The 24620-nt window shown below is 38.9% G+C and overlaps 1 protein-coding gene across 4 annotated transcripts in view; it reads right to left on the bottom strand.

Moving 5' to 3' along the window:
* ABCC9 (ATP binding cassette subfamily C member 9) overlaps positions 1–24620 on the bottom strand; it is a 73543-nt gene that overhangs the window by 36427 nt on the left and 12496 nt on the right. For all 4 annotated transcript variants that reach the window (XM_086756786.1, XM_086756793.1, XM_086756802.1 and 1 more), the window contains 11 exons: positions 19069–19263; positions 15881–16045; positions 14172–14327; positions 11845–11979; positions 10208–10370; positions 9528–9568; positions 8038–8180; positions 5166–5274; positions 3654–3764; positions 2643–2715; positions 848–953 (listed from right to left, as the gene is read on the bottom strand). In XM_086756786.1, coding sequence (XP_086612912.1) covers positions 848–953; positions 2643–2715; positions 3654–3764; positions 5166–5274; positions 8038–8180; positions 9528–9568; positions 10208–10370; positions 11845–11979; positions 14172–14327; positions 15881–16045; positions 19069–19263 — 1397 coding nt within the window. The remainder of the gene's footprint in view (positions 1–847; positions 954–2642; positions 2716–3653; positions 3765–5165; positions 5275–8037; positions 8181–9527; positions 9569–10207; positions 10371–11844; positions 11980–14171; positions 14328–15880; positions 16046–19068; positions 19264–24620) is intronic.

Here is a 24620-nt window from a genome sequence, read left to right as displayed (position 1 = left end):
AGGAAACAGAACCGATCTTTAAAATCAAAGAACAAGTCTTGGGGTTACAGCACATCCCTTTCACAGGCTCTGCCCTGCCTAGGCTGGAAGAGTGCTTGCTGGCTGGAAGAGTGGTTGCTGCCCCACCTATTTTCCGTAGGAGGTTCTCATTCACTGAGTCTGAATCCATGTGAATCCCAAAGCCTGACCTCACAGGCAGAGCCCTCTTCAGCAACACCTTCTTTAGGGCCTTTACTCCTTAGTTATTCAGTGTTCTCAGGCTGCTTTCTGAACACGTGAAGAGTAACACTGACTTCTGTAGGTGAGGCTTGGGCAGGTATCAGGGGAGGAGAAAAGCACTGCTCATGTGTTACTGTATCACCTTTTTGTCTGCTAGCAGCAGCATCACTGGGTGAGAAAGACAGCCTTTCCTGTATGCTTGTACCCAACATACACTACTCAACCAAGAAGCTCCAGGCTATCATGCTTTCATAGGTGTGTACAATAGCAGCATAGCAATGCTGACTTCAATTATAGTAATGTAAATCCAGAGCTAACTCCCACCACTGAAGACTACTGGATAACAGGAATAGTATATGCTTTCTATTCAGGTCATCTGCTAGGTCTACTAGTTATTAATCACCAGACTATTTTCTTTCCCTTCCTGAGGCAGTTCGCTCTGAACCACGAACAGAATAGCAATGAAAATCCCTTGTAAGTTTGCAGGTGATGCCTTCCAGAGAGGCTCTGGGTGGTGATAATCACTGAGCATGCAGTTCTGAGACATGAAGTTTTACATTTCTTACAGCAAACCCCAACTACCTCCTTCTTAAATGAATACAGCAATTAATAGCTATTTGAAACATACTTGCTCCAGTGAACTTTTCCCTCCAGCGTCTGCATCTCTCCCAGTATAGCAAGGAGAAGTGATGACTTGCCACAGCCAACTTGACCCACAATCATTGTCATCTGACCTATGATAATAATAATAACAAACACATTTTCAAAAGGAAAAACAAAACAGTTCTACTCAAGTCCATAAGGCCCAATTAGATGCAGTTCTAGAGCACTTGAAATAGTTGGTTAAATTTGTTAGCATCCACTACGTGAATGGGCAATATTGCATGCATTCATCTATGAAAACATACATTAATGGGCAGTACAAGTACCCACTGATTGATCTCTGAAGGAATGAGACTATTGCTTTGATAGATATTATCATACATTGTATGGGAGTGTGTTACTTTATGGAAGTTATTTAGGGTCAAATGATATGAAGTGGGAAGTGATTATTCAGTCTGTGGTTCCATGAAAATCTGGGCCAATCTAAAAAGTGACTGCAACTGAAAGAAGATCCATTACTCTTTTCTGCTTTTCTGTACTCCTCCTTCCTCCACCACTACTTTCCTACCTTCAGTCCTACTCTGTAGTGGCAATGGTACTTCTCAGATCTTCCCATTAACTAACTGAACTCACTAACTGTGCTAGCTAGTGCCTTTGCCAGATAAGCTTCTCACCTGCTGGGGAGTTAATGGTTTAATTCCTTCTAGAAGAAGTAAATGCTTAGACTGGCTCACCCAGCTTGTAAACTCATGACCTTAGACTGTAAACTCCTTGGAGCAAAGACCTTCTGCTGGTGTTGTATGTTGCACTGGGCCAGCACAAAGAAGTGATGTTTATCCACATATAGAACACCTCATGCTACAGTGAAACAAATGATATGGACTTTGGGATTACATATAGTACTTTGAAATTACTTAATAACTGTGTGATATCAAGGATGTATCAACATAAAGTAATAAGGTATTTTAAAACTAAGCGCTTGATAGGATATAGAAATAAAATATAAGACTATTTAATAACATTAAATACCAATAGACAGTGCTAGGAATTTTACACTACTACTACTACTACTGCTACTACTACTACTACTACTACTACTACTACTACTACTACTACTACTACTACCACCTATTTGCTATTTTTTGCACTTGCTAGGTAAGTCTTCCAAAACAAATCAATGTTTTGTAAACCTGTGAAACTCTTAAACAAAAGACATTGAGGATGCAAGAAATGACAGGAGCTCAGCTGGGCAAAGAGAAATTCATTGAAAATTTCTTGACAGACAAACTGCACGAAACTCAGGGAACTCTCTGCGATGAAAACAGTTGTGAAGTGGGAGACTATATTGTTGAAGAATGGTAGGAGAAGTATAACATATGAAGCTATGTCCCTGTGCACCCACTGGTAGCCACTTCTGGAAATAAAATATTGACTTAGATGGACCCTTGGTTTGAATGAGTCTGGTGTTCTCCCTCTTTCTTTTTTTTAAATTTGGCTATTAAAAATAATATTAATTTTTTTTGCAATCATATTTTTCATATTTATTCTTGTTCTTGACTTTGTTCCTGATATTATAAAAACTACACAAACTATATAGATATATAAAAAACATACAATTTTTTTTGTTTATTTATAGTACTTTAGGTTAATGATATAGCTAAATGCCAAATACAGTTAATGATCTTGTATACATTTTTAACCTCCATTTTTTCTTATAAAAATCTAAATATGTGGTTTTGTGCTTTTCACAACATCAAGAAATGGAATTAGTAGCAATTTGATGTTACATATTTCATGTTTAAGGTGTGCATGTATCCTACCTGTTGGGATTCTGATGTTTATGTTGGACAACGTAGCTAAACCACTTCCCCATGAAAAGTATCCATTGGTCACCTACAAAGCAATTAGCACATATCAGATATAAAAGCACGTGAGGGGAAAAAAATAGCATGTCAAGTTCGGATTTAAAATATGCTACTAAAATAAATCTGTGACTAATAGACATGGTGAGGTATGCTCATACAAAAAACAACTGAGTTAGGTTAGTAAAGATTGCCAAAGTGAGAAGTTTGTGAATAAGAAAAGTTATATACACAAATATATACGCTGTATGAAATGCAGTAGAGATGATTTTGAAGTGAACAAATACTTTCATTCTATCAAGTATAAAATTAAAGACTAAGATCATAATAGCTCACAGGTGACAATCTAAATAGCATAGCTTATCAAGGAATGAATCATTCTGCATATTGTGATATATGGCCCCTTGTAAATGTATTCCCAAAGCACAAATTGAAGATTCACATGGCTTCTGGTGGACATAAGAAAAACACTCCCCAGTGGACCCTAGCCTTTTTGAGCATACTTCCATTGGAGTTGACAGGACTATGAAACATTCTTTGCATAGGGCACATATGTGGGGGAAAGTTGACCAACATGACTTAAAATAATGTAATAATAAATGACATGTCATAATAGATGTCAAAAATTACTCAAAAGTTTTGATCTTGGTTCTAAAAGTGAAAGAGAAGTGCATGAAGGGAAAGTCTAAAAAATCTATATTAATTTCTGCATATCAGATTATCTAGATTTTGTTCCTTTAGACTCATGATGCCTCTTTTTTTTCCTGAGAAGATAGGGAACCACTATAAACAGCTGGTCTGAAGAAAATTCTTCTCACTTTATTTTTGGCTAAAGTGCTAGTTTATTTAAGGGCTTGTTCTTGCAAGGGACAATTTGCCTTTGGAAGAACAGCAGAAATTGGGCACTATCTGGTACTGTTGCAGGAGGACCAGCTTCTCGTAAAGAATGAAGCAATGTTTTCAAACCACCTTGATTGCAACATCATCTGTCTCCACAGGACGTGTTTGCTTCCTTGTTGGCTGTTCATAGCTTTCAAGCTGATACCGCAAGGGTTGCCTCCTGTTGATGGCCTTGGTGTGCTACATAGTGAAAAGAAGAAAGAAGAAAAGTTGTAATTCTCAACAGAAGACAGCATTTGGTTCCTTATAAAATAGACAATTCATTCCCTTTCCTCCCACCATTCTAGGTCCCAAGAAGAAACCAGATATATGTGTGATAATACAGACACACTACGGTGATGCACATATTGTAATGTTTTAAACACCCTTAACCGAAGCACAGGAAATGTCTCATTTTTGTTTTCCCACACATAACTATCACAAATTTTAGCTCTGTCATCCTCCTCAAACCACTAGGTAAGTCTGCCCTACCTGAGGTAGCTACAAACACAGCTGTGTCAGTAAAACTGTAATGACATGCACAACTATCAGTTTGGTTTTGGACAAAGAATAGCTGCAGGAGTGAGCAGCATATCAAACTAGCTTGTGCAGAGTACTTCACTCATGCATAATAGTGATTGTGGAGCTAGCTCATTCAGAGCTACCTGTGGCATTTGTAAGCATCACTATACTGAACTGAATCAGCGTAATCTTAGCTATTCCTTAGAGTTGGGCTGTCTACAGTGAATAATTTAACTTTTACAGATATTACCTTTTTTTTTCCCCTCTCCCCATGATCTAGATTTTTTTTTCTCTCTATAGGGCTGGGCAAAATGTGGACAAGAGAAGCAAAATAAATTCTGAAACAATTTCATTTTTGTATCCTTTATTATAGCTGTTAAGCCAGAAAAATAAGATAAAATATTGTTTCAGGTTGGCAAACTAACATAATTCAGCTCAAAATTAAATTTATTTTGTGCTAATCCTTTCTTTCTGTTGACATCTTCAAGTTTCAGTTGCATTTCAAATGATATAATCAGTTTGAAACAATTGAAAAATGTCAAAATGAAATAATATCTTTTCCCAAATCATCTCCCTTGGGGTTTTTTTGCCTTCAAATTTTACTCAAATTCATGGTACGTTTAGCACTCCAGAAACAGCATTTTTTAATTAATTCCTACTTCACAAAGTTTGGTGTTGTTTTTCCCACCTCCAATTCTGAATTTCCCAGAGCAGGAATCCGTCCTACCTAAAGATGCCCAACATACGATGGGTTGTACTGGAAATACACAGTACAAACCCTATAACCACTGGAAAAGCCTTTTATGAAAAATGAGAAGGATGAATTTGAACCATGTGTAAATGTGTCAGTGTTTTATAGGGCTTTTATTACTACTGGCACTTCAGCAATGCTCAGATGTGTTTGGGGACCCTTCATGTCAGAGAAACACAGAGATTCTGACATAGGAGAGGCAAAACTGGACAACGTTAGGGTTAGGCTAGAAGCCAAATCTCCTGAGCCCTATCAGCTAGTCCGTTTCCCTTCTATGGGGCCATATGGCCTCTCTGCTTTGAAACTCAGTGTCATAAAACAGAACTTACAAGTCCTGTGTGCTTCTTACAGGATTCATAAGCTACAGAGCTGTCCCCACCTCTCCAGCTGTCATCTCCAATCTCATCACTGAGGAGAAACTCATTCAGCTTCTGTACACTTGAAAGAAAACAGGACAGTGAGTTAAATAAACACAGGTTTCCATGAGTACATTTCCATTTTTGTACAGTCCAACCAGCAGGACTTATCAGAAGTGTTCCAAAAGAAGTTCATGGGATACTTTTGGTTTCCTATTGGACTGTCTGCTACCCTGATGGCACGTGAAAAAATATTTGTGTGGAAGAGGGACAAATGAAAATAATCAAACATCACGCAGGTAGCTGGAGAGCTAAGTCATGTGAGTGCCACTAGACCTCTATGGGAACGGCTTCCATCTTGGCAGGCTTATCTCTTCTGTGCCTTTCTCATTCCTACACACAGTCAGGACACATAAATGAGTCATTCACTCACTTACATCCTCTGAAAATTCCAATGCACTAGGTGCATCCTGAACACAGCTTTTGCATACACTGCCTGCAAACAGGTCTGAATACTGCACAAATCAGCACAGCCATGGCCAGCCTTGGAGAAATACAGCAAAGAGCTCTCTTTGCCTACTTCTTAAAACTATCCCCTGGGAAAAACAGCACACAAGTTCAATTCATTCCTCATTATGGAAGGATTTTATCCTCTTTCTGCCTCACTTCCTTTCAGGGTGCCACAAGCACTTGGCTCTTTATTGTTCTGGGGAAGGGATGAACAAAATCACCCACTGTTCATGGTGAAGCTATGTTACTTTGCAAAAACTAAAAACAACGTGCACTGGGACAGAGACTGAGAAAGCAGAAGGACATATGACTTCTGATCAATGATTTGAATGTAAATCTGTAAATGGGAAAGCAATCCTGTTTCAAGGCCTGTCTGACCACTTCGTGTAAAATTGTCAATACATGTTCAAGGCACAGAGATACTGGTTAGCAAGAAAGCACTGCTGTTGTCATTATTTCTCCCTGCTAGTATACCTGTTCCTATCTCCTCTTTTGAAAGGAAAATATATATGTCTAACTCCCACAACAGAATTTCAGTCTTACAAAAGGGCATCAAGCAATAATTTATCTTCTTGTAGAAGATAAAAGACCTCATTTTGATCATCTGCCTAAGAAGACATCAGCCATTATTTTGCATTTGAATGAGGACAGGTTCCCTTAAAAGCTTTCATGGTACTGGAACTACTCTTTACAATAAAACAGAGATTCTGACCAAAGTATAACCTCTTAATCATAACACAAACAAGTGCACAATCATATACATATATTGGATGATAGAGCCATGGAGTGGCCAAGCACACATTCTTCATTATTCACTTGAGGGACACGATTTTCATGGGAGAAATACATTAGGAAATAAGTTTGCCAAAGGGTAAAGTTTGTTTTCGCAAATATGGTCTTTAAATAATGTACTGAGAGGTGGTCAGCAGTGCTAAGGAAAATGTACACACCATTTTGATATTAGGGCTATGCTAAACATAGTGCAGAGATACAGAGGCTGGGATGATTTATGAAGGAGATTTGAGATTTTCCACTAGTCAGAAATCATTTTAAGCTTAGGGAAAATCTCTCATGTGGCCCGGTTGCTGCTTTGATAAAAATAAACTCTATTTAATTTTTTTTTTTTTAAAGCAAGTGTGGTGCTGGGAAATGACAGCTGTGGAGCCTGAAGTCCCCTTGACTGCTATTTGTTATTATTGTTACCCACCAAAAAGAGGCAGCGGCAGCAGCAGTGCAATACCTTGCCAATGTGCTTCAGTCTTGGCAAGAAGGACCTATGTTTCTGGGTGGGAAGGTTACTTTGGTCTTCACATCCTGCTGGTGCTTGGCATCTGACACATTACTGCCAGTCAGGTGTCAGTTTGTGCCTCTTGGGACATCTTGGCAGTGTATATGTCTGCATAACTGTCCCATGACCATGACTCTTTCCATACAGACCATTGATGCAACAGTCAAAAGTCTGAAATTTGACTTCCTACCAACCAGCTCCCTTCCCAGCACGAAGGAAGTTGTTTTGTCAGGCTGTTTGCTGAAATAAATGCTGGAACATACACCTTTCTGATGAAGCAACACATTTTATGAGCTCCTTTTCCTTTTTCAAAAAAATCTTTTCCACTGCATGCCAACTTCCTTGCTGTCCTACCACACAGATACCTAAACCTCACAGACTAAACTCCTACATGTCTGCCTTGCCATGCTTCCTCTCCTGCACCTTTTTACTGCCATTCAGGGGAAGAATGTTTCCTCTCTAAGAGAAGTTGCTCAGCTTCCCTTGAGCAACTAGTCCTTCAGTGTCCAATGTCCCTCCATCCACATTCTTTCCTAAGAGTGTCCATGCTAGACAATGAGAGGCAAGACAATGCTAAATTCTCACTTAAAGCACAAGGCACCCTTTGTGAAGATAAAACCAGTTGCTCTTCCTTGCTTCAGCAGGGCTGTTCTTGCTAGGTAGCTTCACACCAGTCTCTCATCTCCCTCTGTGTTGACAAAAGTCCAGAAAAGTACTAGATGAGAGCGATGGTGGGTGGCCACACTGTAAGAAGCGGAGCATATCCCAAGGTTGGACAGTCCAGCTCTGAATCTCGACTGCCAAACATGGTGAAATTATGAAAAGAATGGAACATTTCTTTGTATCATGCAGTAAAAAGAAATGGTTACTGTGATTTCTCTCACATTTTCTCTGATTTCTCTCACATTTTTGAACACCAGAGTCTCACCTCTAAACCCTCTTCCATGTGAGCAGGTAGAAACAACTTTTTTTTTTCTCCAGCACCTTCCCTGTTGTATTACCGAATGTAGATGTTCAAGAGTTGGAGAAACTAGAAGAGACACTTACCTTATGATAGCCTTGACTGCAAAACGAACCACAGTGGAGAGCAGGAACAGTGGTGTGACCAGGATGTGAAACAATGACAGTGATGCAAAGGCCTGGGCTGGCTGCAGTGGTTTGTCATTGGTATACGCATAAGTCACAAAGGTCTGTCACATCAGGAAAAGAGCATGTCAGGATAAAGACTCTTGAAAAACATGGACAAGGACAGGAAGCAAAATATTTTGCTCAACTAAATTCAATAACTATATATCTCAATTTCTTGGAAATCCCAGTAAATTGAAAATAAAGGTGTCTTCATCAAAGTGAAAAAGATTTTAATAACTTGCCAATGATTCTAAGAGATTTACACATTTAAGAATGAAAACAAATTATTTGAAAGATCAAAGCATTTAGTTTTGTAAAGTTTTGTAACTGACTTCAGGGTTTAGAGGAAACACACAACCCAGAAAAATAAGTAAGAATTTAATAAATCATATGGGTTTTTTCACAGGTGCAGAACTATTGTCATATTTCACCCAATTCTGGTAGACACTGTGAGTGTATTCTGAACAATGTCCTCAGAATTTGGTCTATGAAGAGTCCTTACTGACTGGCACGCCATAGTTCCTCTAGTGCATTAGGCTGAAATTTAAACCTGGCCAGAGGACAAGCAAAATTTGTTTCTCCTTAAATTGCAGGCTACACTATCTTGAAAACTGAAATGGTGGTTTATGATGCATTTTGAAACAGGAATGATTTTCGCTGCTAGACAATAGAAAAGCAAAGCCATCCAAAACTCCTTCAAAATGAGAGCTTTTCAAAATGGGTCTTCTTCCAAGTTCCAACTTTTTTTTTCATAGAATCATAGAATGGTTTGGGTTGGAAGGGACCTTTAAAGGTCATCTAGTCCAACCCCCTCCAAGGACCAGGGACATCTCCAACCAGATCAGGTTGCTCAGAGCTCTGTCCAACCTGGCCTTGAATGTTTCCAGGGATGGGGCATCTACCACCTCTCTGGGCAACCTGTTCCAGTGTTCCACCACCCACTGTAAAAAAAAATTTCCTGATGTCTCGTCTGAGTCTACCTCCTTCTGTTTTAAAACCATTACTACTCATCCTGTTGCAACAGGCCCTGCTGATGAGTTTCTCCCGATCTTTCTTATAAGCCCCCTTTAGGTACTGGAAGACCGTTATAAGGTCTCCCCAGAGCCTTCTCTTCTCCAGGCTGAACAGCCCCAAATCTCTCAGCCTGTCCTCATAAGAAACATACTCCTTTCTTTCTTATAGTAAAAATGTATATTTCTTTTTGTTTTTACCAATCTAAACCACAGCTGGTGAAATTCTAGCTCTGGGAATGGGCATTTCCAGTGTCATGATAACAGTTATCAGGGATACCTTAACTCATCTTTGAGTTTTATAAGGAATATGTCCTAAAGTAACAATTATTTCTTTTCTTTCTCCCTCTCTCTTTTTCTCTCTCTTTTTATATGGAAAAGTGAAAAAACATATCTTACTGCAAGAACAGCTGCTATTGGTATGGCCGCATTCATGAAAACTGTGAAAGAGAAATAAAATAAGTATCATATTATATGAAATAAGAAAAAAACAGTTTCACAATTACTTGTATGGCACTAGAATAATCTAGTTATTTCCAATTCAAGTAATTATACTCTCAAAGGAAAATTCCTCTGCAGGAAGTAATTTCCTTCCGTGACAGAGAGAGATCTTAAAAACACAAACAAATAAGCCAAGGAATTATCTCATTTGTATACTTGAATGAACCAGGATAAAAAGTTTTATGTATGCAATTACTATGCAACACAACTAAAATATTACCCTCTCAGCTCTTCTACATTACAGAAAATATAATTTCTTTCAGGCACTAATTTATCTTTGCTGTAATCGGAGCTGCTAATATTGTCTGGAGTCTCCGTACTATAAAGCAATTCATAATTGTAATGTCATAACAAAGGTGATGATAGAAAACTTACCACCAAATAAAATCAACAAGACGTACTCTATATTTTCAAGTTTCTGTGTTATATATTTGTCACACATTTTTATTTTAAGCACATTCCACACTTACAAAAAAAAAAGTGTCATAGGCACAGCTGTATCTCACTTCAGCTGAAGTCAGAAGGAATGCTAACATAAACAGGATCCATTTCTGAGAGCTAAAAACATAGTTACTTACTGGAAAGAGATGTATGAAGTGCAAAGGTTTTAAGGCTGGTGAGTTCCTTCATTCTTGTCTCTTCCACGCTAGTACAAAATATGTGCTCCCAGGCATACAGCTTTAATAACTTAATGCCTTTTAGTATCTCATTGGTTTTCTTTAATCTCTCAGTAGAATAGTCCTTCAATTCAAAAGGAAACAAGGACAAGAAATGGATAACAGTTTGTAGTTTTAATGTGAATGTTCTTTTACCTTCATGTCTATTGTAAAATTCATTAAAGATTTGTAATTTTGTTTCTTTGGGGTTTTGTACAGGCTTTCAATTGTCATATTGAGTAAAACAATATACAATTTCATGATCTTTGGAGATATTAAAGAGCTTACAATCATGAGGGGAAATTAAGTGACTCTGTTATGAGTAGAAAAATAAAACGAACCACAAAAATCCTTCAAATAGAGGGTGAAATTCAGGGAGGCGGATTACTAGCTTGATGGTGTCTAACAATAGACAGATGACTACATGCGTGTAATTGCTGATATAAGATTCATTCTGTGTTTCATACATAATGGTCATCAAATATATGTGAGATGTTTATTGATATATTTAGCTAATTGCCCTTAATTAGAAAAAAAAAAGTAATCATAAATTTTGCTAAAGTTATAATCCAAAAGATATTATGAGTCAGAGGAACTCAGAAAAGAGCAAAAAGAAAGATTCAGACTATTTCTCAAATTATGCAAAGATAAATCCTCTGTTGATATAAATTGGCACAGCTCAACAGGATTGAAGTGTGCTGAAGATTAGATCCACATATCATAGAATTATAGAATGGTTTCGGTTGGAAGGAAACTTTAAGGGTCATCTAGTCCAGCCCTCTGCAAGGAGCAGGGACATCCCCAACCAGATCAGGTTGCTCAGAGCTCCGTCCAACCTGGCCTTTAATGTTTCCAGGGATGGGGCATCCACCACCTCTCTGGGCAACCTGTTCCAGTGTTCCACCACCCTCATTGTATAATTTGCTTACTGAATATTAAGATAACAAGGATCTTTAAATATTTGAAGACTCAAACATCAAAGGGTGATTAAAAAAAAGTTAAAGGATCACAAGGATAAAGTTAAAAATTACACAAATTATCAGAAAACATTTCTAATTGATGAACTAAATTAGACATCAAAACAGACATCAAGAACACACCATCGATACTAATCCAGCAATGCTAGCTGACTTTTAGGGAATACCAAAGTTTGGGGTGAGAGCATAAAGTCCCAGAGGGGCATTGTACATGTTCTTTAATACTGTTCTCCTATAATTTATCAGTGATTTGTACTGTTTGTTAACATCCCATGAAATAGAATATCTGGATGTAGGAATAACATCCATTCATGGAATTGAATTCAGACGAAGCTGTGCTAGTTGGGTGAAAAACACTCCCTGCAGAGAAGGAAGTCAAGGCCCACATACTTTTTTCAGATTCTTGTCTGACAAATGTTAGGAAGGAAGAGACACTGAACCACAGCAAAACACAAAAGAGGGGTGATGGAATTAAGGTACAGCTTGCCCAAACCTCCACAATGAATGTTCACAGACAACAAAAACCCCTGGTTCCTTTTTCTCATTTATGGATCACAAATGTCACTGAACTAATTTACTTACGAGAGTGCTCTTCTGAGCCTCAGCCAACTTCGTAGCTATGAAGTACTGTATCGGAGCTAACAGTACAATGACAGCAGCACCGACCAAGGCACTCATTCCGAGTAAATTATACAGTAGGATCACACCCATTATTATCTATGAAGAAAAAAAAACAACACAGAAAAAAAGTTGATTTAAATACGAAAGAATGATAGCAAGAAAAAAAAACATTTGTTCTTCTAATAAACAGTTAAATGGTTCATAGGAATCAACTGAGTCTGTACTTCAGAAGGTCATGTTTGAAAAGTGTGGGAAATGAATCCAGAAGCCCATATTTTTGACGTTAATTGCGTAGTTTGTGTTACTGCCTGGTAGTCCTAATTCTCGATGAGGTTTCCACAGAACTAAAGGAGCACTAAAATGATGGTGCTTGCCCCAAGGCATTTTACAGAATCACTGGCCTCAAGTCTTATTTACACTAGAATTCCTTACATCACTCTGGAAGTATTCAAAGTTCTTAGGACGGTCATGAATCACATTTGTATTCTGTCATAGGGTTCTCTGGCAACTGCAGACAGAGGCACATCTCAGACAGGCACTGAAGCACTGAAGCTCACACTGGAAGGATTTAAGTTCAGTATTTGCTACAAGCTCTTCTGCTTGAGGCAGGGGCAGCCTTGACAATTGTTCTTTCTTGGGACATCCCTTGAAGCTCAAGTCCTTTGCATAAGGCAAGACAGGACAGTCCCACCACCTTTTCCAGAGTGGTATAGTTATAATCCAGCTCATAGTTACCAAGGTTTAATTTCTTCCATCTTTTTTTTTTTCCAAAAAGCAGCCAATTGAGCTAATGAGGCAGAAAGACATATTACTACACCCCCAGTGTCATTAATATCAGCTGCATAATACTTTGAGAAGGAAATAGTAAGTATTCGCTTTCAATTTTATCATTGAAGCAGAGGTGTAAGGTAATTGCTATGACTTATGGAGTGTAACAGCAGAAGGGGCCCTCTGTAGCCTAGGCCACAGGTGCTCACTCACCAGGTTTTTCAGAAGGTGCAAATTCATGGATGATGCTATGCTCATTCCTGGACAAAGCTATGGTGAAGCTGCCTTGTGTTCCCTGTCTCCTGATTGCCTGAAGGTGAACTATAGAAACCAGCAATATCAACAGAAGCTTCCTCAAGCGAGCCTTTTACAGTAGTGGTGAGGAAGGCCTTTACATTTCTACAGTGGCTGAGACAGAGACTTTATTAAAGAAACAAATGAATAGTGAATTTAGGCTGCATATAATTATTCTCTATCCACAGGAATCAGACCATTTGTTCACTTAATAACATTTAAAGTACTATTCCAAATAAACCTGGATACGAAAGTATTATTTCTAACTTCAGTTACCATGCAAACTTTTTTATCTTTTTTTCTCCATGAATTATTTAATGACTCTCTAAACCTAAAATAGACACATAAAACCAATATTTGTTTTCATTAGTAGTAGTAATACTGTTGACTACTATAATCAATTACTGATACAGTTCCAGGAATTTCAGCAAAACAGATCTACTATAAGAGTGGTTTCTAACCCTTTTTAAACTTGTCTAATGTCAGCAGGATCGTGCCAAGGTAGGTAAGGATCATGCCAATCCCACACAAAGTCAAAATTCTGAAGGTGCTACAGGTGCCCAAGCTCCACGGAAAATCAGCATGGCTTAGGTCATTAAGTCATTTAGCATTTCTGAAGATTTATTTCAGGCTAATAATTTTTACCTTTCCTTCCTACAGATTTGCCTACGGATTTGCCGACAGATCTTTCTCAGCCTTGTTAAGAAACAGATGTTTACAGTAACTAAGCTTGTTTAGATGGAAGTTCCTCTGAGCATTTCGTGCAGCACATTGTCAGTGCTGCTGCCAGTCCCTGAGAACAATTCAATTGCTTTTTGCTCCTGCCACACAACGCAGCTACAAGTGGACACTGCAAATGCAATATTGGCACTGGTCAGGTGCCTGCGCTGCTGCCATGTGGCAGAAATAAAAGCAATAACTTGTGTCAGTAGTGGAAGAAATATGATCAGGGAAAGGATGACAGGTCATAATTCTTAGACCCACAGACCATATCCATGACATGGAAATCCTGCTCAAAAAAATCCTCTCTCTGTACTAGTCCTCAGAGAGACAGCCTCCCAGCCCTTTGAGGAAATGATGGGCCACGTTTCTGTTTGTTAGTCCTCCTGGCAAATGAGTGTGAAATTCCAGGTCTCCTCCAGATTTTGTAGTAGTCTCACAGATATATACTCTTTTCAACTAGGTTGGAGGATCTCTGAAATCAGGCCCTTACTTTGATGCTCTACCTGAACAGGCATTGCCCACAGATTGGGGCACAGGAACAAGAACCACATCAATTGATTTGTTTCTATGGCAACCAAGTTATTGATTTGTCCCAGTGTCATCTCTCCCATGGACAAGTTGGATGTGGAAAGCCTCAGGATCTTATTATATATCATTGCCTGTGAGAAAGGAATAAAATGGAAGATATGAACATGATATAACTATACAACAACAGTAGCAGCAGGACATTTCAAACTGTGGTATCAGTCTTTACCTAAGAAAGCCCTTCTCCCAGCCTCTCACCTGAGACAGAGACAGAGATGGAGACAGAGTGAGAGAAAGCACAAGAAAGCGAACTGACTTTAAAAACTCTAATTCCTCTTAAAAGATGTGTTGCTTAACACAGACCTAAAATAGAACACAAGGACAACAAAACATCAAAATTTGGGAGGCTGGGCAAAGATCCTTTTTTAACAAACATTTCGTGAGCCTGCTTTTCTGTGACATGTCTGCCAAAGAAATCCTTATTTCTGATAAGATAAACTCATGCTATGAAGTTTTCATCAGGGTGAGTATGTATTCCTTTGGGTTTCTCTCCTTTACCCAGCCATCTATTTCCACAAAATTTGTAAGAGCTTAACAGGGTTTAAAATTAATCAGGGCTTATATCTACCAGAATTTTAAAGGCAAATATTGTGAGCCCAGTTCACAGTTATGACCAAATTTAAAACACTGCAGCTTCAAGGAAGTTTTAAAAATAATTTGTGCTCTTTGCCCTGTTTTGCCCATGAGCCAGGTGGATCCTGTAGTTAATCAGAAATGGCTACAGACCATGGTTAATTATATCAGCTGCATATGGTCCTAGGAGTCCCCATTTTGGCAAGTGGGAGTCACAAAAGGATGAGGAAATAATCAGGTACCCTTTCTTCACTAAGTCTGTACCGTCTACCCTGGGAGAAGGCAGAAATTGTTTGAAACAGCTACATCAGTCACAGTGCACACAAAAAAAACCCAGAAGCTTCCATGCTGAGATGGTATTCCTATGGTTAGTTACACCTGGCAAAACATCAGCTCCAGCTTCCGTTTTGCACACAGTGCTACTGCTGTCTGTGGAGTTTGGTCTCTGAAGATTGCTGCTACAACCCACCCACGTTCTGAGCTGGAGCTGCTGGCTCCGGTTCATAAACATGACTTTCACAGAGGGTTAATGGATGCCGGTTTTAAAGACGCAGTTTTGGAGATGAATCACTCCTGTCCCATCCTACAGGGCTCTGTGCAAAAGGGCATGAATATTCAGAATCACCATTCACCATGCATGGACAATGTTCCCATAAAGCATAGCTCAGTTGAAGATACTCTGCAGCTGACTCTGTTCACAGTCAGCAGAAGTAACCTCATAAGCAAATGAAGAAAGCAGATGGAGAGCCAAAACGACACTGCTTATTTTCATATACCTAATGTCATCTGCGATGACATGTCCTTATATGCACAGAGTGTCAAAATTCAACATGTTAGTGTGATGGTTTTAGTTTTTAGGAAAAGTAATTGCTGCCATCAGTTTGGCTGTCAGTGACTCTACTTTTTCCATTTTTCCTTATAAAAATACAGCACATCTCTTCTCTCAAACAATTGTTAACTGAATCTTCAGATAACAAACAAGCCAAATGAAAGTATGAAGCTGAAGCTATTATTAGTGAATTTCTTGGCAGATCATGGGAACATCTTTGCTCACCAGTAAAGCACCTCGTAGGTTGATGCCAGTTTCTGTAGTAACATAGTAAGATGCCTGCAGGAATGTCCTCTGCAAGATAAGGGCCAGGAAGAGAAGAACTGCCAAAACATAAACATTCCTGAGGAATTCCTCTGAGGAAAGATATGAGTTTGATGGATCCTTCACCTGAAAAGAAAGGAAAAAAAATTATGAAAGTGCCATAGGAGGGACTGTATATTCTTCAGAATTAAAAATACTGATGGTATTATGGGAAAGTTATGGAAATCAAATTTATCACTGTCCTATGTATCAAAATCATTTGGATACAAATGAAATACTCTGATGATATTCCAGAGACTTAGGATCTCAACCTGTAGCAGTTCTAAATGAATTGTTTTTAGCAGGAAAGGGACAAAGAGATCATCACGTCTGCCTTAGCTTTAGTTTCTCCATCAATTTCTAGTGATTTGTAGGACAAAAATGCTACTTAGTAGAAAATAAAGTTAATTCCACCTGCATCATGAAGAAGCTGCAAGAAAAAATTTTTTTATTATATAGGATTAGTTACTTATGTTGCTTTTGTATTTTATGGAAACAATTCTTTTCTGAAAAAAAATAAGAATATATACACCAGTATATAGACCCACAAAATGAAGTCTAAATGCCTCAACAGGGGAAAAAAAAATAATCTTGTTTAAATCACTTTACTTGTTTTCATTTTCTACTTTTTATGTTCACTGTGCTGCTCTTTTTCAGGCAGAAAAGGAAACAAATGTACCAAAATACTGCAAGGAAGGCTTTGGTATTTCCGATCCAGCTGGAAGCAGGATGTACTGAAACTCTTACCCAAAAAAAAAAAAAAGAAGAAAGGAAAAAAGCCTGTTCTACTGAAATACACAGCCTGATTCTGTGATGAAAGGTTTGTGAAATACTGGAAAGTACACCACATACCTACCCTTTAGAAGATTAGAATCATAGAATGGTTTGGGTTGGAAAGGATCTTAAAGATCATCTAGTTCCAAGCCCCTTGCTATGGGCAGGGACACCTTCCACTAGACCAGGTTGCTCAAAGCCCCATCCAATGTGGCCTTGAACCTTTCCAGGGATGGGGCATCCACAGCTTCTCTGGGCAACATGTTCCAGTGTCTCACCACCCTCACAGTAAAGAATTTCTTCCTTATGTCTAATCTAAATCTACCCTCTTCCAGTTTAAAGCCATTACCCCTTGTCCTATGACTACATGCCCTTGTCAAAAGTCCCTTTCCAGCTTTCTTGTAGGCCCTTCATCATTCTGGATTACTGTCATCACTCTGGATTCCTTCATCACGCTGGGTTACTGTCGTCCGCCATGAGACTGCAGGCAGGAGAGAGGTGCTCCGAGCTGTCCAGGCTCACCTCACTGCCATCACCCCAGCCCTTCCACACCACACGCTCCTTTCTCTGCCACTGGCACCTGACACCCAACAGGTGTCTATAAGCACCTAACAGTGTTTTCAAAAGGTCCAATGTCTGTAAGACAACTAAATCCTACTGAAATAATAAGACTAAGTCACTGAACCAGCCCAAGACTGTTTGAAAGGAGGGTTGCTTAGGTGTACGACTGGTCAGATAAATATATCCGAAAACTCTTCTCTTAACATTCTGCTGTATCAGACTTGCCCATGTTTACATAGTGGGGATATCAATAATAAAATAACATTTGCAGAGACCTTTATCAATGTTTATAGAGTTTTCAGGAATTAATGGGGAATAAGCATAAAATTCAATGAATTCATATTAATTGAAACTAGAGAGAATTTAAAGGAGAAACACATAATAGTAAGAACAACCAAGAGAAAGTTTATCAAAATCCATAAATTAAAAGAAAATGTATTCTGAAATGTATCCAAGAGAAATAGTGACTGTCACCAAGCCAGGCTCTTGGAGTGGTTTCAAGTTCTCCAGTGATTTTAATCTTCCCTTTGGCCAGCGTTGATTAAAACTTTAAAAAACCCTCAAAACTAAAGCCACTACACTGAAGAGTATAAAAGATAAGGAAGCGGACAAGGTACATATTCTTAAATTTGAGATCTAGAAATGATAATTTTCAAGTTAAAATACCTTGTTTGTTCAACATGCAAAACCCCCCAATTTTTTAGGCAAAATGTGCACTTTGCCTTTTAACTCTTTGGCTCAAATCCAACATGTGAACGTTCAGGGATGACAAAGAGCTTTATTTGATGAGCTGTGCAACTGAAGCCTCATTCTTCAGTGCAACGGCTGAATGAGAGTCTGAAGCCAAATTCAGACCATCAGTCAAGAAAATGAATGTCAGGAGTGAACAGCCAAGGAGAAGATATTTGGACAGTGATGATAGTCAAATGCTTTATCTGGAGGGGAAAATGTTATTCCATTACATACCTATCTGCTCATTCAAATACAAAACACTCACTGCATAAAGCATATGGAGATGTTTCCATATCAGAAGACAGACATAGGAAAATTTCTTCATCATATCTTCTCTGCTGTTAGCTAGTAAAATAATTTTACCTGTATCTTTTCACCAGTTACTAATAAATTATTTTCCTTACAATAGAAAATCTTCTCTATCTGGGGCTTGGTCAGTGCTTAGAGGTGGTCTCTGAAAGTTCAGTCTCGGTGAAACTTTAAATGAGCTGTGAACTAGCATCTTTTGTGTATCTGTAGTATGGAGAATGCCACGGAATAAGGTGGATGCTCTTCAACTTCTCACATGTGCCAATGCATTTCATCACAGTAACAAGCAGCATAATCAGTCCCAAACAGGGAGTGACTACTCTCACCTTCCCAGTGGAAAACAGATTTCAGAGAGCTCAAACCTGTCAATGAACTACAAATGGACAGATGGACAGAAATTAAGCAAAATTCCCAGACTCATCCTTGCTGGATGCATCACAGCCAGTGTCCTGCCTGAAGGGAGTAGGCACAACTGAAGAGGAGCAGAAAAGCTGTTCCTTCTTCCCAGAACTACAGGGATGACTCCACCAAGAGGCAAACAGCTGGGCAACTGGGTCAAGGCTGCACTACCCGTGTTGCATTCATACCAAAGACTTACACTGCTCAGGTTTATAACTTGACTGTCTCTCACAAAAAAAAAAAAAATATACTCAATTTGCTTGAAAGAAACAAAGAAATAATAAAATGAGGATATAAAAGCATGCAGCATCTCTCAATCCATGTTGTCAGGTTACCTTTTCTGTTGTATTTGTATTATTGGTTGTATCCTGGAAGCCCTGGACAATGCCAGAAATACATAACGGCCCAGCAAAACCCAGCAAGTCAGCCAAGTAACGGAACGTGCTGCTGAGAAGAATTGGTCGTCCAAAAGCACTATACATGGCTAACCATATGGAGGGATTCCGATTGGGCTGGTCTGCAACCTTTTTCTGGAAAACAAAGAAACAGGTACCAATGCACCATGAAAAGGCATTGCTGGCTTTATATGGAAACTTCCATTTCATTCCTGTCTGGATGTTCAAGTGGTTCTTGAAGGTTTTTTTGGAGTAGGTGAGGTAGCAAACATGTAGATATCAACAGATTTCAGACATTCTTCACAGCATATTCAAATTCTGCCTTCTCTTGGTAACTGTCGTGCCTCACCTCTAAATCCTACCACTTTTCTAAACCTGTGAACACAGGAATGCAAACACAGATTAATCATACTGGCACGTAGCCATTGCTCCTTGTCACGTGCGTGCTTAGGAAAAGGTCTGACCTTTCAAGTCCTTGCTCATATGGGTAATCTTGACTTTCACAGTAGCTGTGAAACCACTTAATGCAGTAAAGGCCTCTGATGTGAGAAAGGGATTGAAGGAAAAGACATTGACAGACACCTACAAGAACATAGTTTAATTTAATTTATCTGGATTTTTTTCTATCTCTTGGGTGCCTTCCAGGAAGACACACTTCAGTTGATCACTAATTACTGTGCTCAAAAAGATGGAAGTAATGGTCTGTGTTGGGAGGTAAGATTAAATCAACTAAGGGTCCTTTCTAGCCTTCAGTTCTGTGATGCAGTATCACAACTCTTGCCCTAAAACACCAACCAGCAGATACCTCTTTATCTAGTCAGAGGTCTGATATTTCTGAGTTCCTTTCAATCTAAAGAAGAAAGAGTTTAACCGAACAGATCCATGGTCTGCAGAGTGCTTCCTTGCGCTTCAGGCAGCAGCTTTTGACACTTTAAAAAAGCATCTGTCATTTTTCAAGTAGCACAGATGCCTGCAAGTTGTAACACAAGCCAAGCCTTCTTGAGTATTCACAGAGACATTTTAAGTATAGTCCAGCAATAACAACCCCCCGCCCCAGCAAATTAACCAAAGAAAAGCAAGCATGCCTGTACCCTGCCTGGCTGCCTCATGTCTTTTTTCCTCTTCTCTCGCTTTTTCCTTTTATGTCACATCAACAGTGAGATAGAATATGTGCATGGTGCCAAAAATGTATGAGTGTACAGGAGGGCCAGATAGCTGCTTACTGGCTTCTAGAGATTAGGCCAGGCTGGTCATACCCAATGCCAAGAAGCTTAGTACAGAGAAATAAGCACCATGGGGACCAATTAGAGCTAACATTTCAGAAAGCGGCACGAAGTAAACTGCTGCTTCTGATGAGGGAAATAGCACAAGGGCTTCATGTGAGTTTCCCAGACGAAAGGCTCTGAATTTGTTGCCTAATGAGTTTGAAGCTGGACTGCACTACCGGGGCCACTGTCATCCTCCTCAAATAAATGATCTGCACTTTAACAGCTTGATAGGAGCTAAGCTGACTTACTAGGAAAACATATCTGACGTCTTTTGGAAAAAAAAAACTTGCGCTTACTATTCTGGGCATTCCATTAATGGTAAATTTGTTAAATGGCAATGGTAAATCCTTTTGCTTTAATACAAAAAATACTAATGCTGTTGTTTCTTCTTTTTTATTCAGCACTTCCAATCAGCTATAGTATCTAATGAGGAGGGGGAAGAAAGAAGAGTAGATTTTTCTTCTAATCTTAAGCTATTTTCCAGACGGGTTCTTGAGGCCCAGTGTTATGAGCCTGCAGTATAGTGTGTTGTACATGCCAACCCCATCCTTTATTTGGGTGCTGAAGAATGATCTGTCAACCACCACTCATTATAGCTCTCTGATGACCACTGACATGTTTCCATAAATCCACACTTGAAAGTTTAGCCAATGTCATAAGAATTAAATAAAAAGCTCTGTCTGGGCTTTCTGCATCAGAAAAAACATCATAACCATGATGATTATTTTTCTGCAGTTACCCAGTCCGTTCAAGCCTCTGTGGCTTGGGGAGCCACCCAAAGCCAAGAGCTTCTCCTCCTGGGTACAGGAGGCTGGAAGGACATACTTTCCTTTTAGAAGGTGAGAAGAATAATCTTAAAACATAACGTTAAAAATGATCCAATTACAGGAAGGGAAGGGAGCTGTACCAAAGACAGGAAAGAGTTGCAGCAACACAAATGTGAACTTAATCAGTTTACACAACTACGCATCTTGGTATTTGTTCAAATTTGCAAAGATTATTTTTGTTGGTATGGTTGGTAGCATTTGTTGTTGTGTGAATCACCAGGCTGGACAGCTTTTCTCACCTGTAGCACTTGCTTAGGTTTTCGTGTCTTTATCACTTCCCTTTTAAATCATTGTGATTTTCCGTACCTTGGGCACTCCACAGTTGAAATAACGGCAATGAGACAGCACTTGCTGGTAAATCAAGCCACCTGTAAGGTACGCCTCAGCAAATACGGAAATCTGACCATTCCCTTAGTGCCGGGGCTGACAGTGTCGGTCTGATGATGAAGGGCAATACTCTGTCCCTGTGATTTCTAGCTATCTAACACACTTTCTGTCCTCCTCTTTTTGCCATAACAGGTAAGATCCGGAGTGGCACATGAATAGCAGGTGTAGGAAATTCTGATGGTCCTTGACTTTAAAAATAACGTTTTCTATTACACCATCCCAAAAGTAAAACTTGCTATTGACTGTCAGAGCAAATTACATGGGATTTTGGTTGTTGGGGTAAACCAAATGTAATATCAATGTGTTAAGTCTGCTTTGGGATATATGATGTATGATGCATTAGTATGTGGTTTGAAATATCTAAACCACATGTATAGAAACCAAAACAAAAGCCAAGAAACAACAGAAATAGGATAAATTCTTTTTTTTGGGGGGAGGGATTATGTGACAGTTACTACCCACATATAGTACATTGGTCCAAAAATTTGGCTGTGAGAGTTTCATTGCATATTATCTTCTTAATTTTATTAAAGAATTCTTTCTCTTCAGACAAAATGTCCATTAATATAGTAGAAACTGTAAACGTGTATTAAAAAGACTATATGAATTTAAGGTCATGGGTCTAACCCTAGGTGTATGATGTGCACCCCTGCTTATTCTGCAGAAGCAACCTTCCAATACACAGTGAGAATTTCTCCAGGATTCTTGGAAAGGAATGATAAAAATACTGTAAGACTGTCTAGAGTAGCAGGAAAATACAGCATGTCCATATTTTAGAATATTTAGTGATGGCAGGAAATTATGAGATAAGGAAAGCCAATTACAATGGGTTTTTTGGTAAACAAAACCACGACACTTGCTAAGGAAAAAAAAATAATCTAACAGCATATTTAAGTAAGCTTAATTATCAAAAAAGCTTGTTTTACCTAGAGTTTTATAGTATCTTCTAATTTGAAAAAAAAATATATGCTATGTTGCTATGTTGTTTTCTTATGATATGCTGTGTGATGCTATGTTGTCAAACTATCTATAAAACCAGTAACAAATGACCTATATCTTATGGTAAGAGCTGGAATGCCTTTTGCAGTAGCAACTACCAGACTAATAGCCCACTAGAATGTCAATCATCAGTTATTTAGCTTTGCATTTTGTTGGTTTATGTTACTTAATATTATAATAAAATTACTGATAACTGGCTTTAAACTCCTATAAATACCATGTAGCATGAAAGTGATATTAAACTTAAATTACTTGATGCTTTGAAAAAATTAATTATAATAATGAATTTTGAGCAGTTAATGTATTCATAATACTAAGAACTGCTTAAGGAAAATTTGAAAAAAACATAGAAGAGAATAACAATTTCAGATTTGTCACTGAGAAGTGTTAGTTTAGACATTGTGTCATTGGGTAAACCTTCATAGTAGGAGTCAGAAGAATTCTGTCTAAATAATTGAATGTGGATTTCAGGAGTTGTCCGTTGACATCAAAGAAAACAAGAAAATGTTGAACCCAGTGTTCACAGACTTCATGGTTACTCAAGACGCAATAGGCTATTTTAACAGAATACAGCAGCCATAAAAAGTTAATCTTACACCCACTAGTTTACACTCCAGTATGCTTGGGGCACAGGTTTGGAAAAGAGTGAATTTGAGACAACAGTCATCAAAATTGAACCTGATGTGTTTCCCTCATGCTATTATTTGATAGAGAACCTTGCCTGTTTCCAATTTTCATAGAATGCAGAAGGGATAGAAGACAATATCATGTGAGCTACCTCAAAGGCATTTTACAATAAAGAATATTCATGGTCACATTCAGCATCTTTCATCAAGGTATGATAAGAAGGGTTTGGAAAGGAACAGAAGCCTTCTTTCTGCAGGCCGATGGAGCACAGCTATCTCTGGGCACAGGCAGGGGTAACCCCACTTAATCCAGAGGATGCCGGGGGGCTCCTCTCACCAGCAGTGGAAGATTAGCATAAAATACACCCTGGCAGCAGAGACAATGACATATCATCTCTTCCAGATCACAGACCATGTTTCAACCTGAAGAAATTTTCCTAATTCTGTGGCTGTTTCCTGACCCAACCATGCACAAACCAACACATTTCTCTGTGGGAGTGAACTGCAGCAAGTTCCACTGCCTGGCTCTTTGGGTTGGTTTGAGCCCTTTGGTTTACTTTAACTTTATCTATGAAGTATCAGTTTACTTTAGGGTTACAGCCTGTTCTTAAATATTAACACAAATGTGCTAGAGGCTGTAGTAATCTCCAAACAATTACAGAAACCACAAAATCTGCTGTAAGGCAGCTTTATAAATGCAGGTGCATGTAACTGCATGGGTACATTTATGCAGGTATTCACACGTGCATGATGCATGCTGAAGGAAGCTATGCACTGAACGTTTGTACTCATGCACATGAGCAAGAGCAAACTTAACTTGCCTGGTGGCACCTCAACCGCATATTTGCACAGGCACACACAGTATCGGCAGATGTAAGTGAGCTACAGACAAATGCTTGAACCCAGTCACCACGCTTGTCATTAAGAATGGCACAGAGATTCAGATCTTCGGGGCAGTGAGGTGCCTAAGACTCTTGGGTCTCTTTAAGTAGGATTTAGGGACTAAATGCTTCTTGAAGGAGCTGGCCCAAGGGATGTACTTTTTATGCTGTGAAAAGCTCAGTTCCAATGACCCAATAGTTTTCTGCTTAAAGCAGAAGGGTCTTGGTCTCTAGTCTCAAGTTTCTGTAAGCATTGACTACAAAAGGAAAGAGAAGCAACCTAAATCTATTAAAATACAAACAATTGTGCTGATCATGGCTTGATTTCAGAGGGCCCAGAAAGGAGCCTGTGGCTTCATCAGTTACTGGGAGCAGAGAGCTGCTCCTCCTGGCTTCCCCTTGTGTTGCAGTTCTAAACCACACACTGCGTGGAAACACGCTTGTCTGGTGTGTGCAGGAACAGGATTTGCATGCTTTTGTCCAATGTGCTACGTTTTCCAAAGT

This window comes from Chlamydotis macqueenii, chromosome 1, assembly GCF_036417535.1.
Source record: "Chlamydotis macqueenii isolate bChlMac1 chromosome 1, bChlMac1.mat, whole genome shotgun sequence".
In the NCBI taxonomy this organism is placed as follows: Eukaryota; Metazoa; Chordata; class Aves; order Otidiformes; family Otididae; genus Chlamydotis; species Chlamydotis macqueenii.
This window is presented reverse-complemented; position numbering and strand designations above follow the sequence as displayed.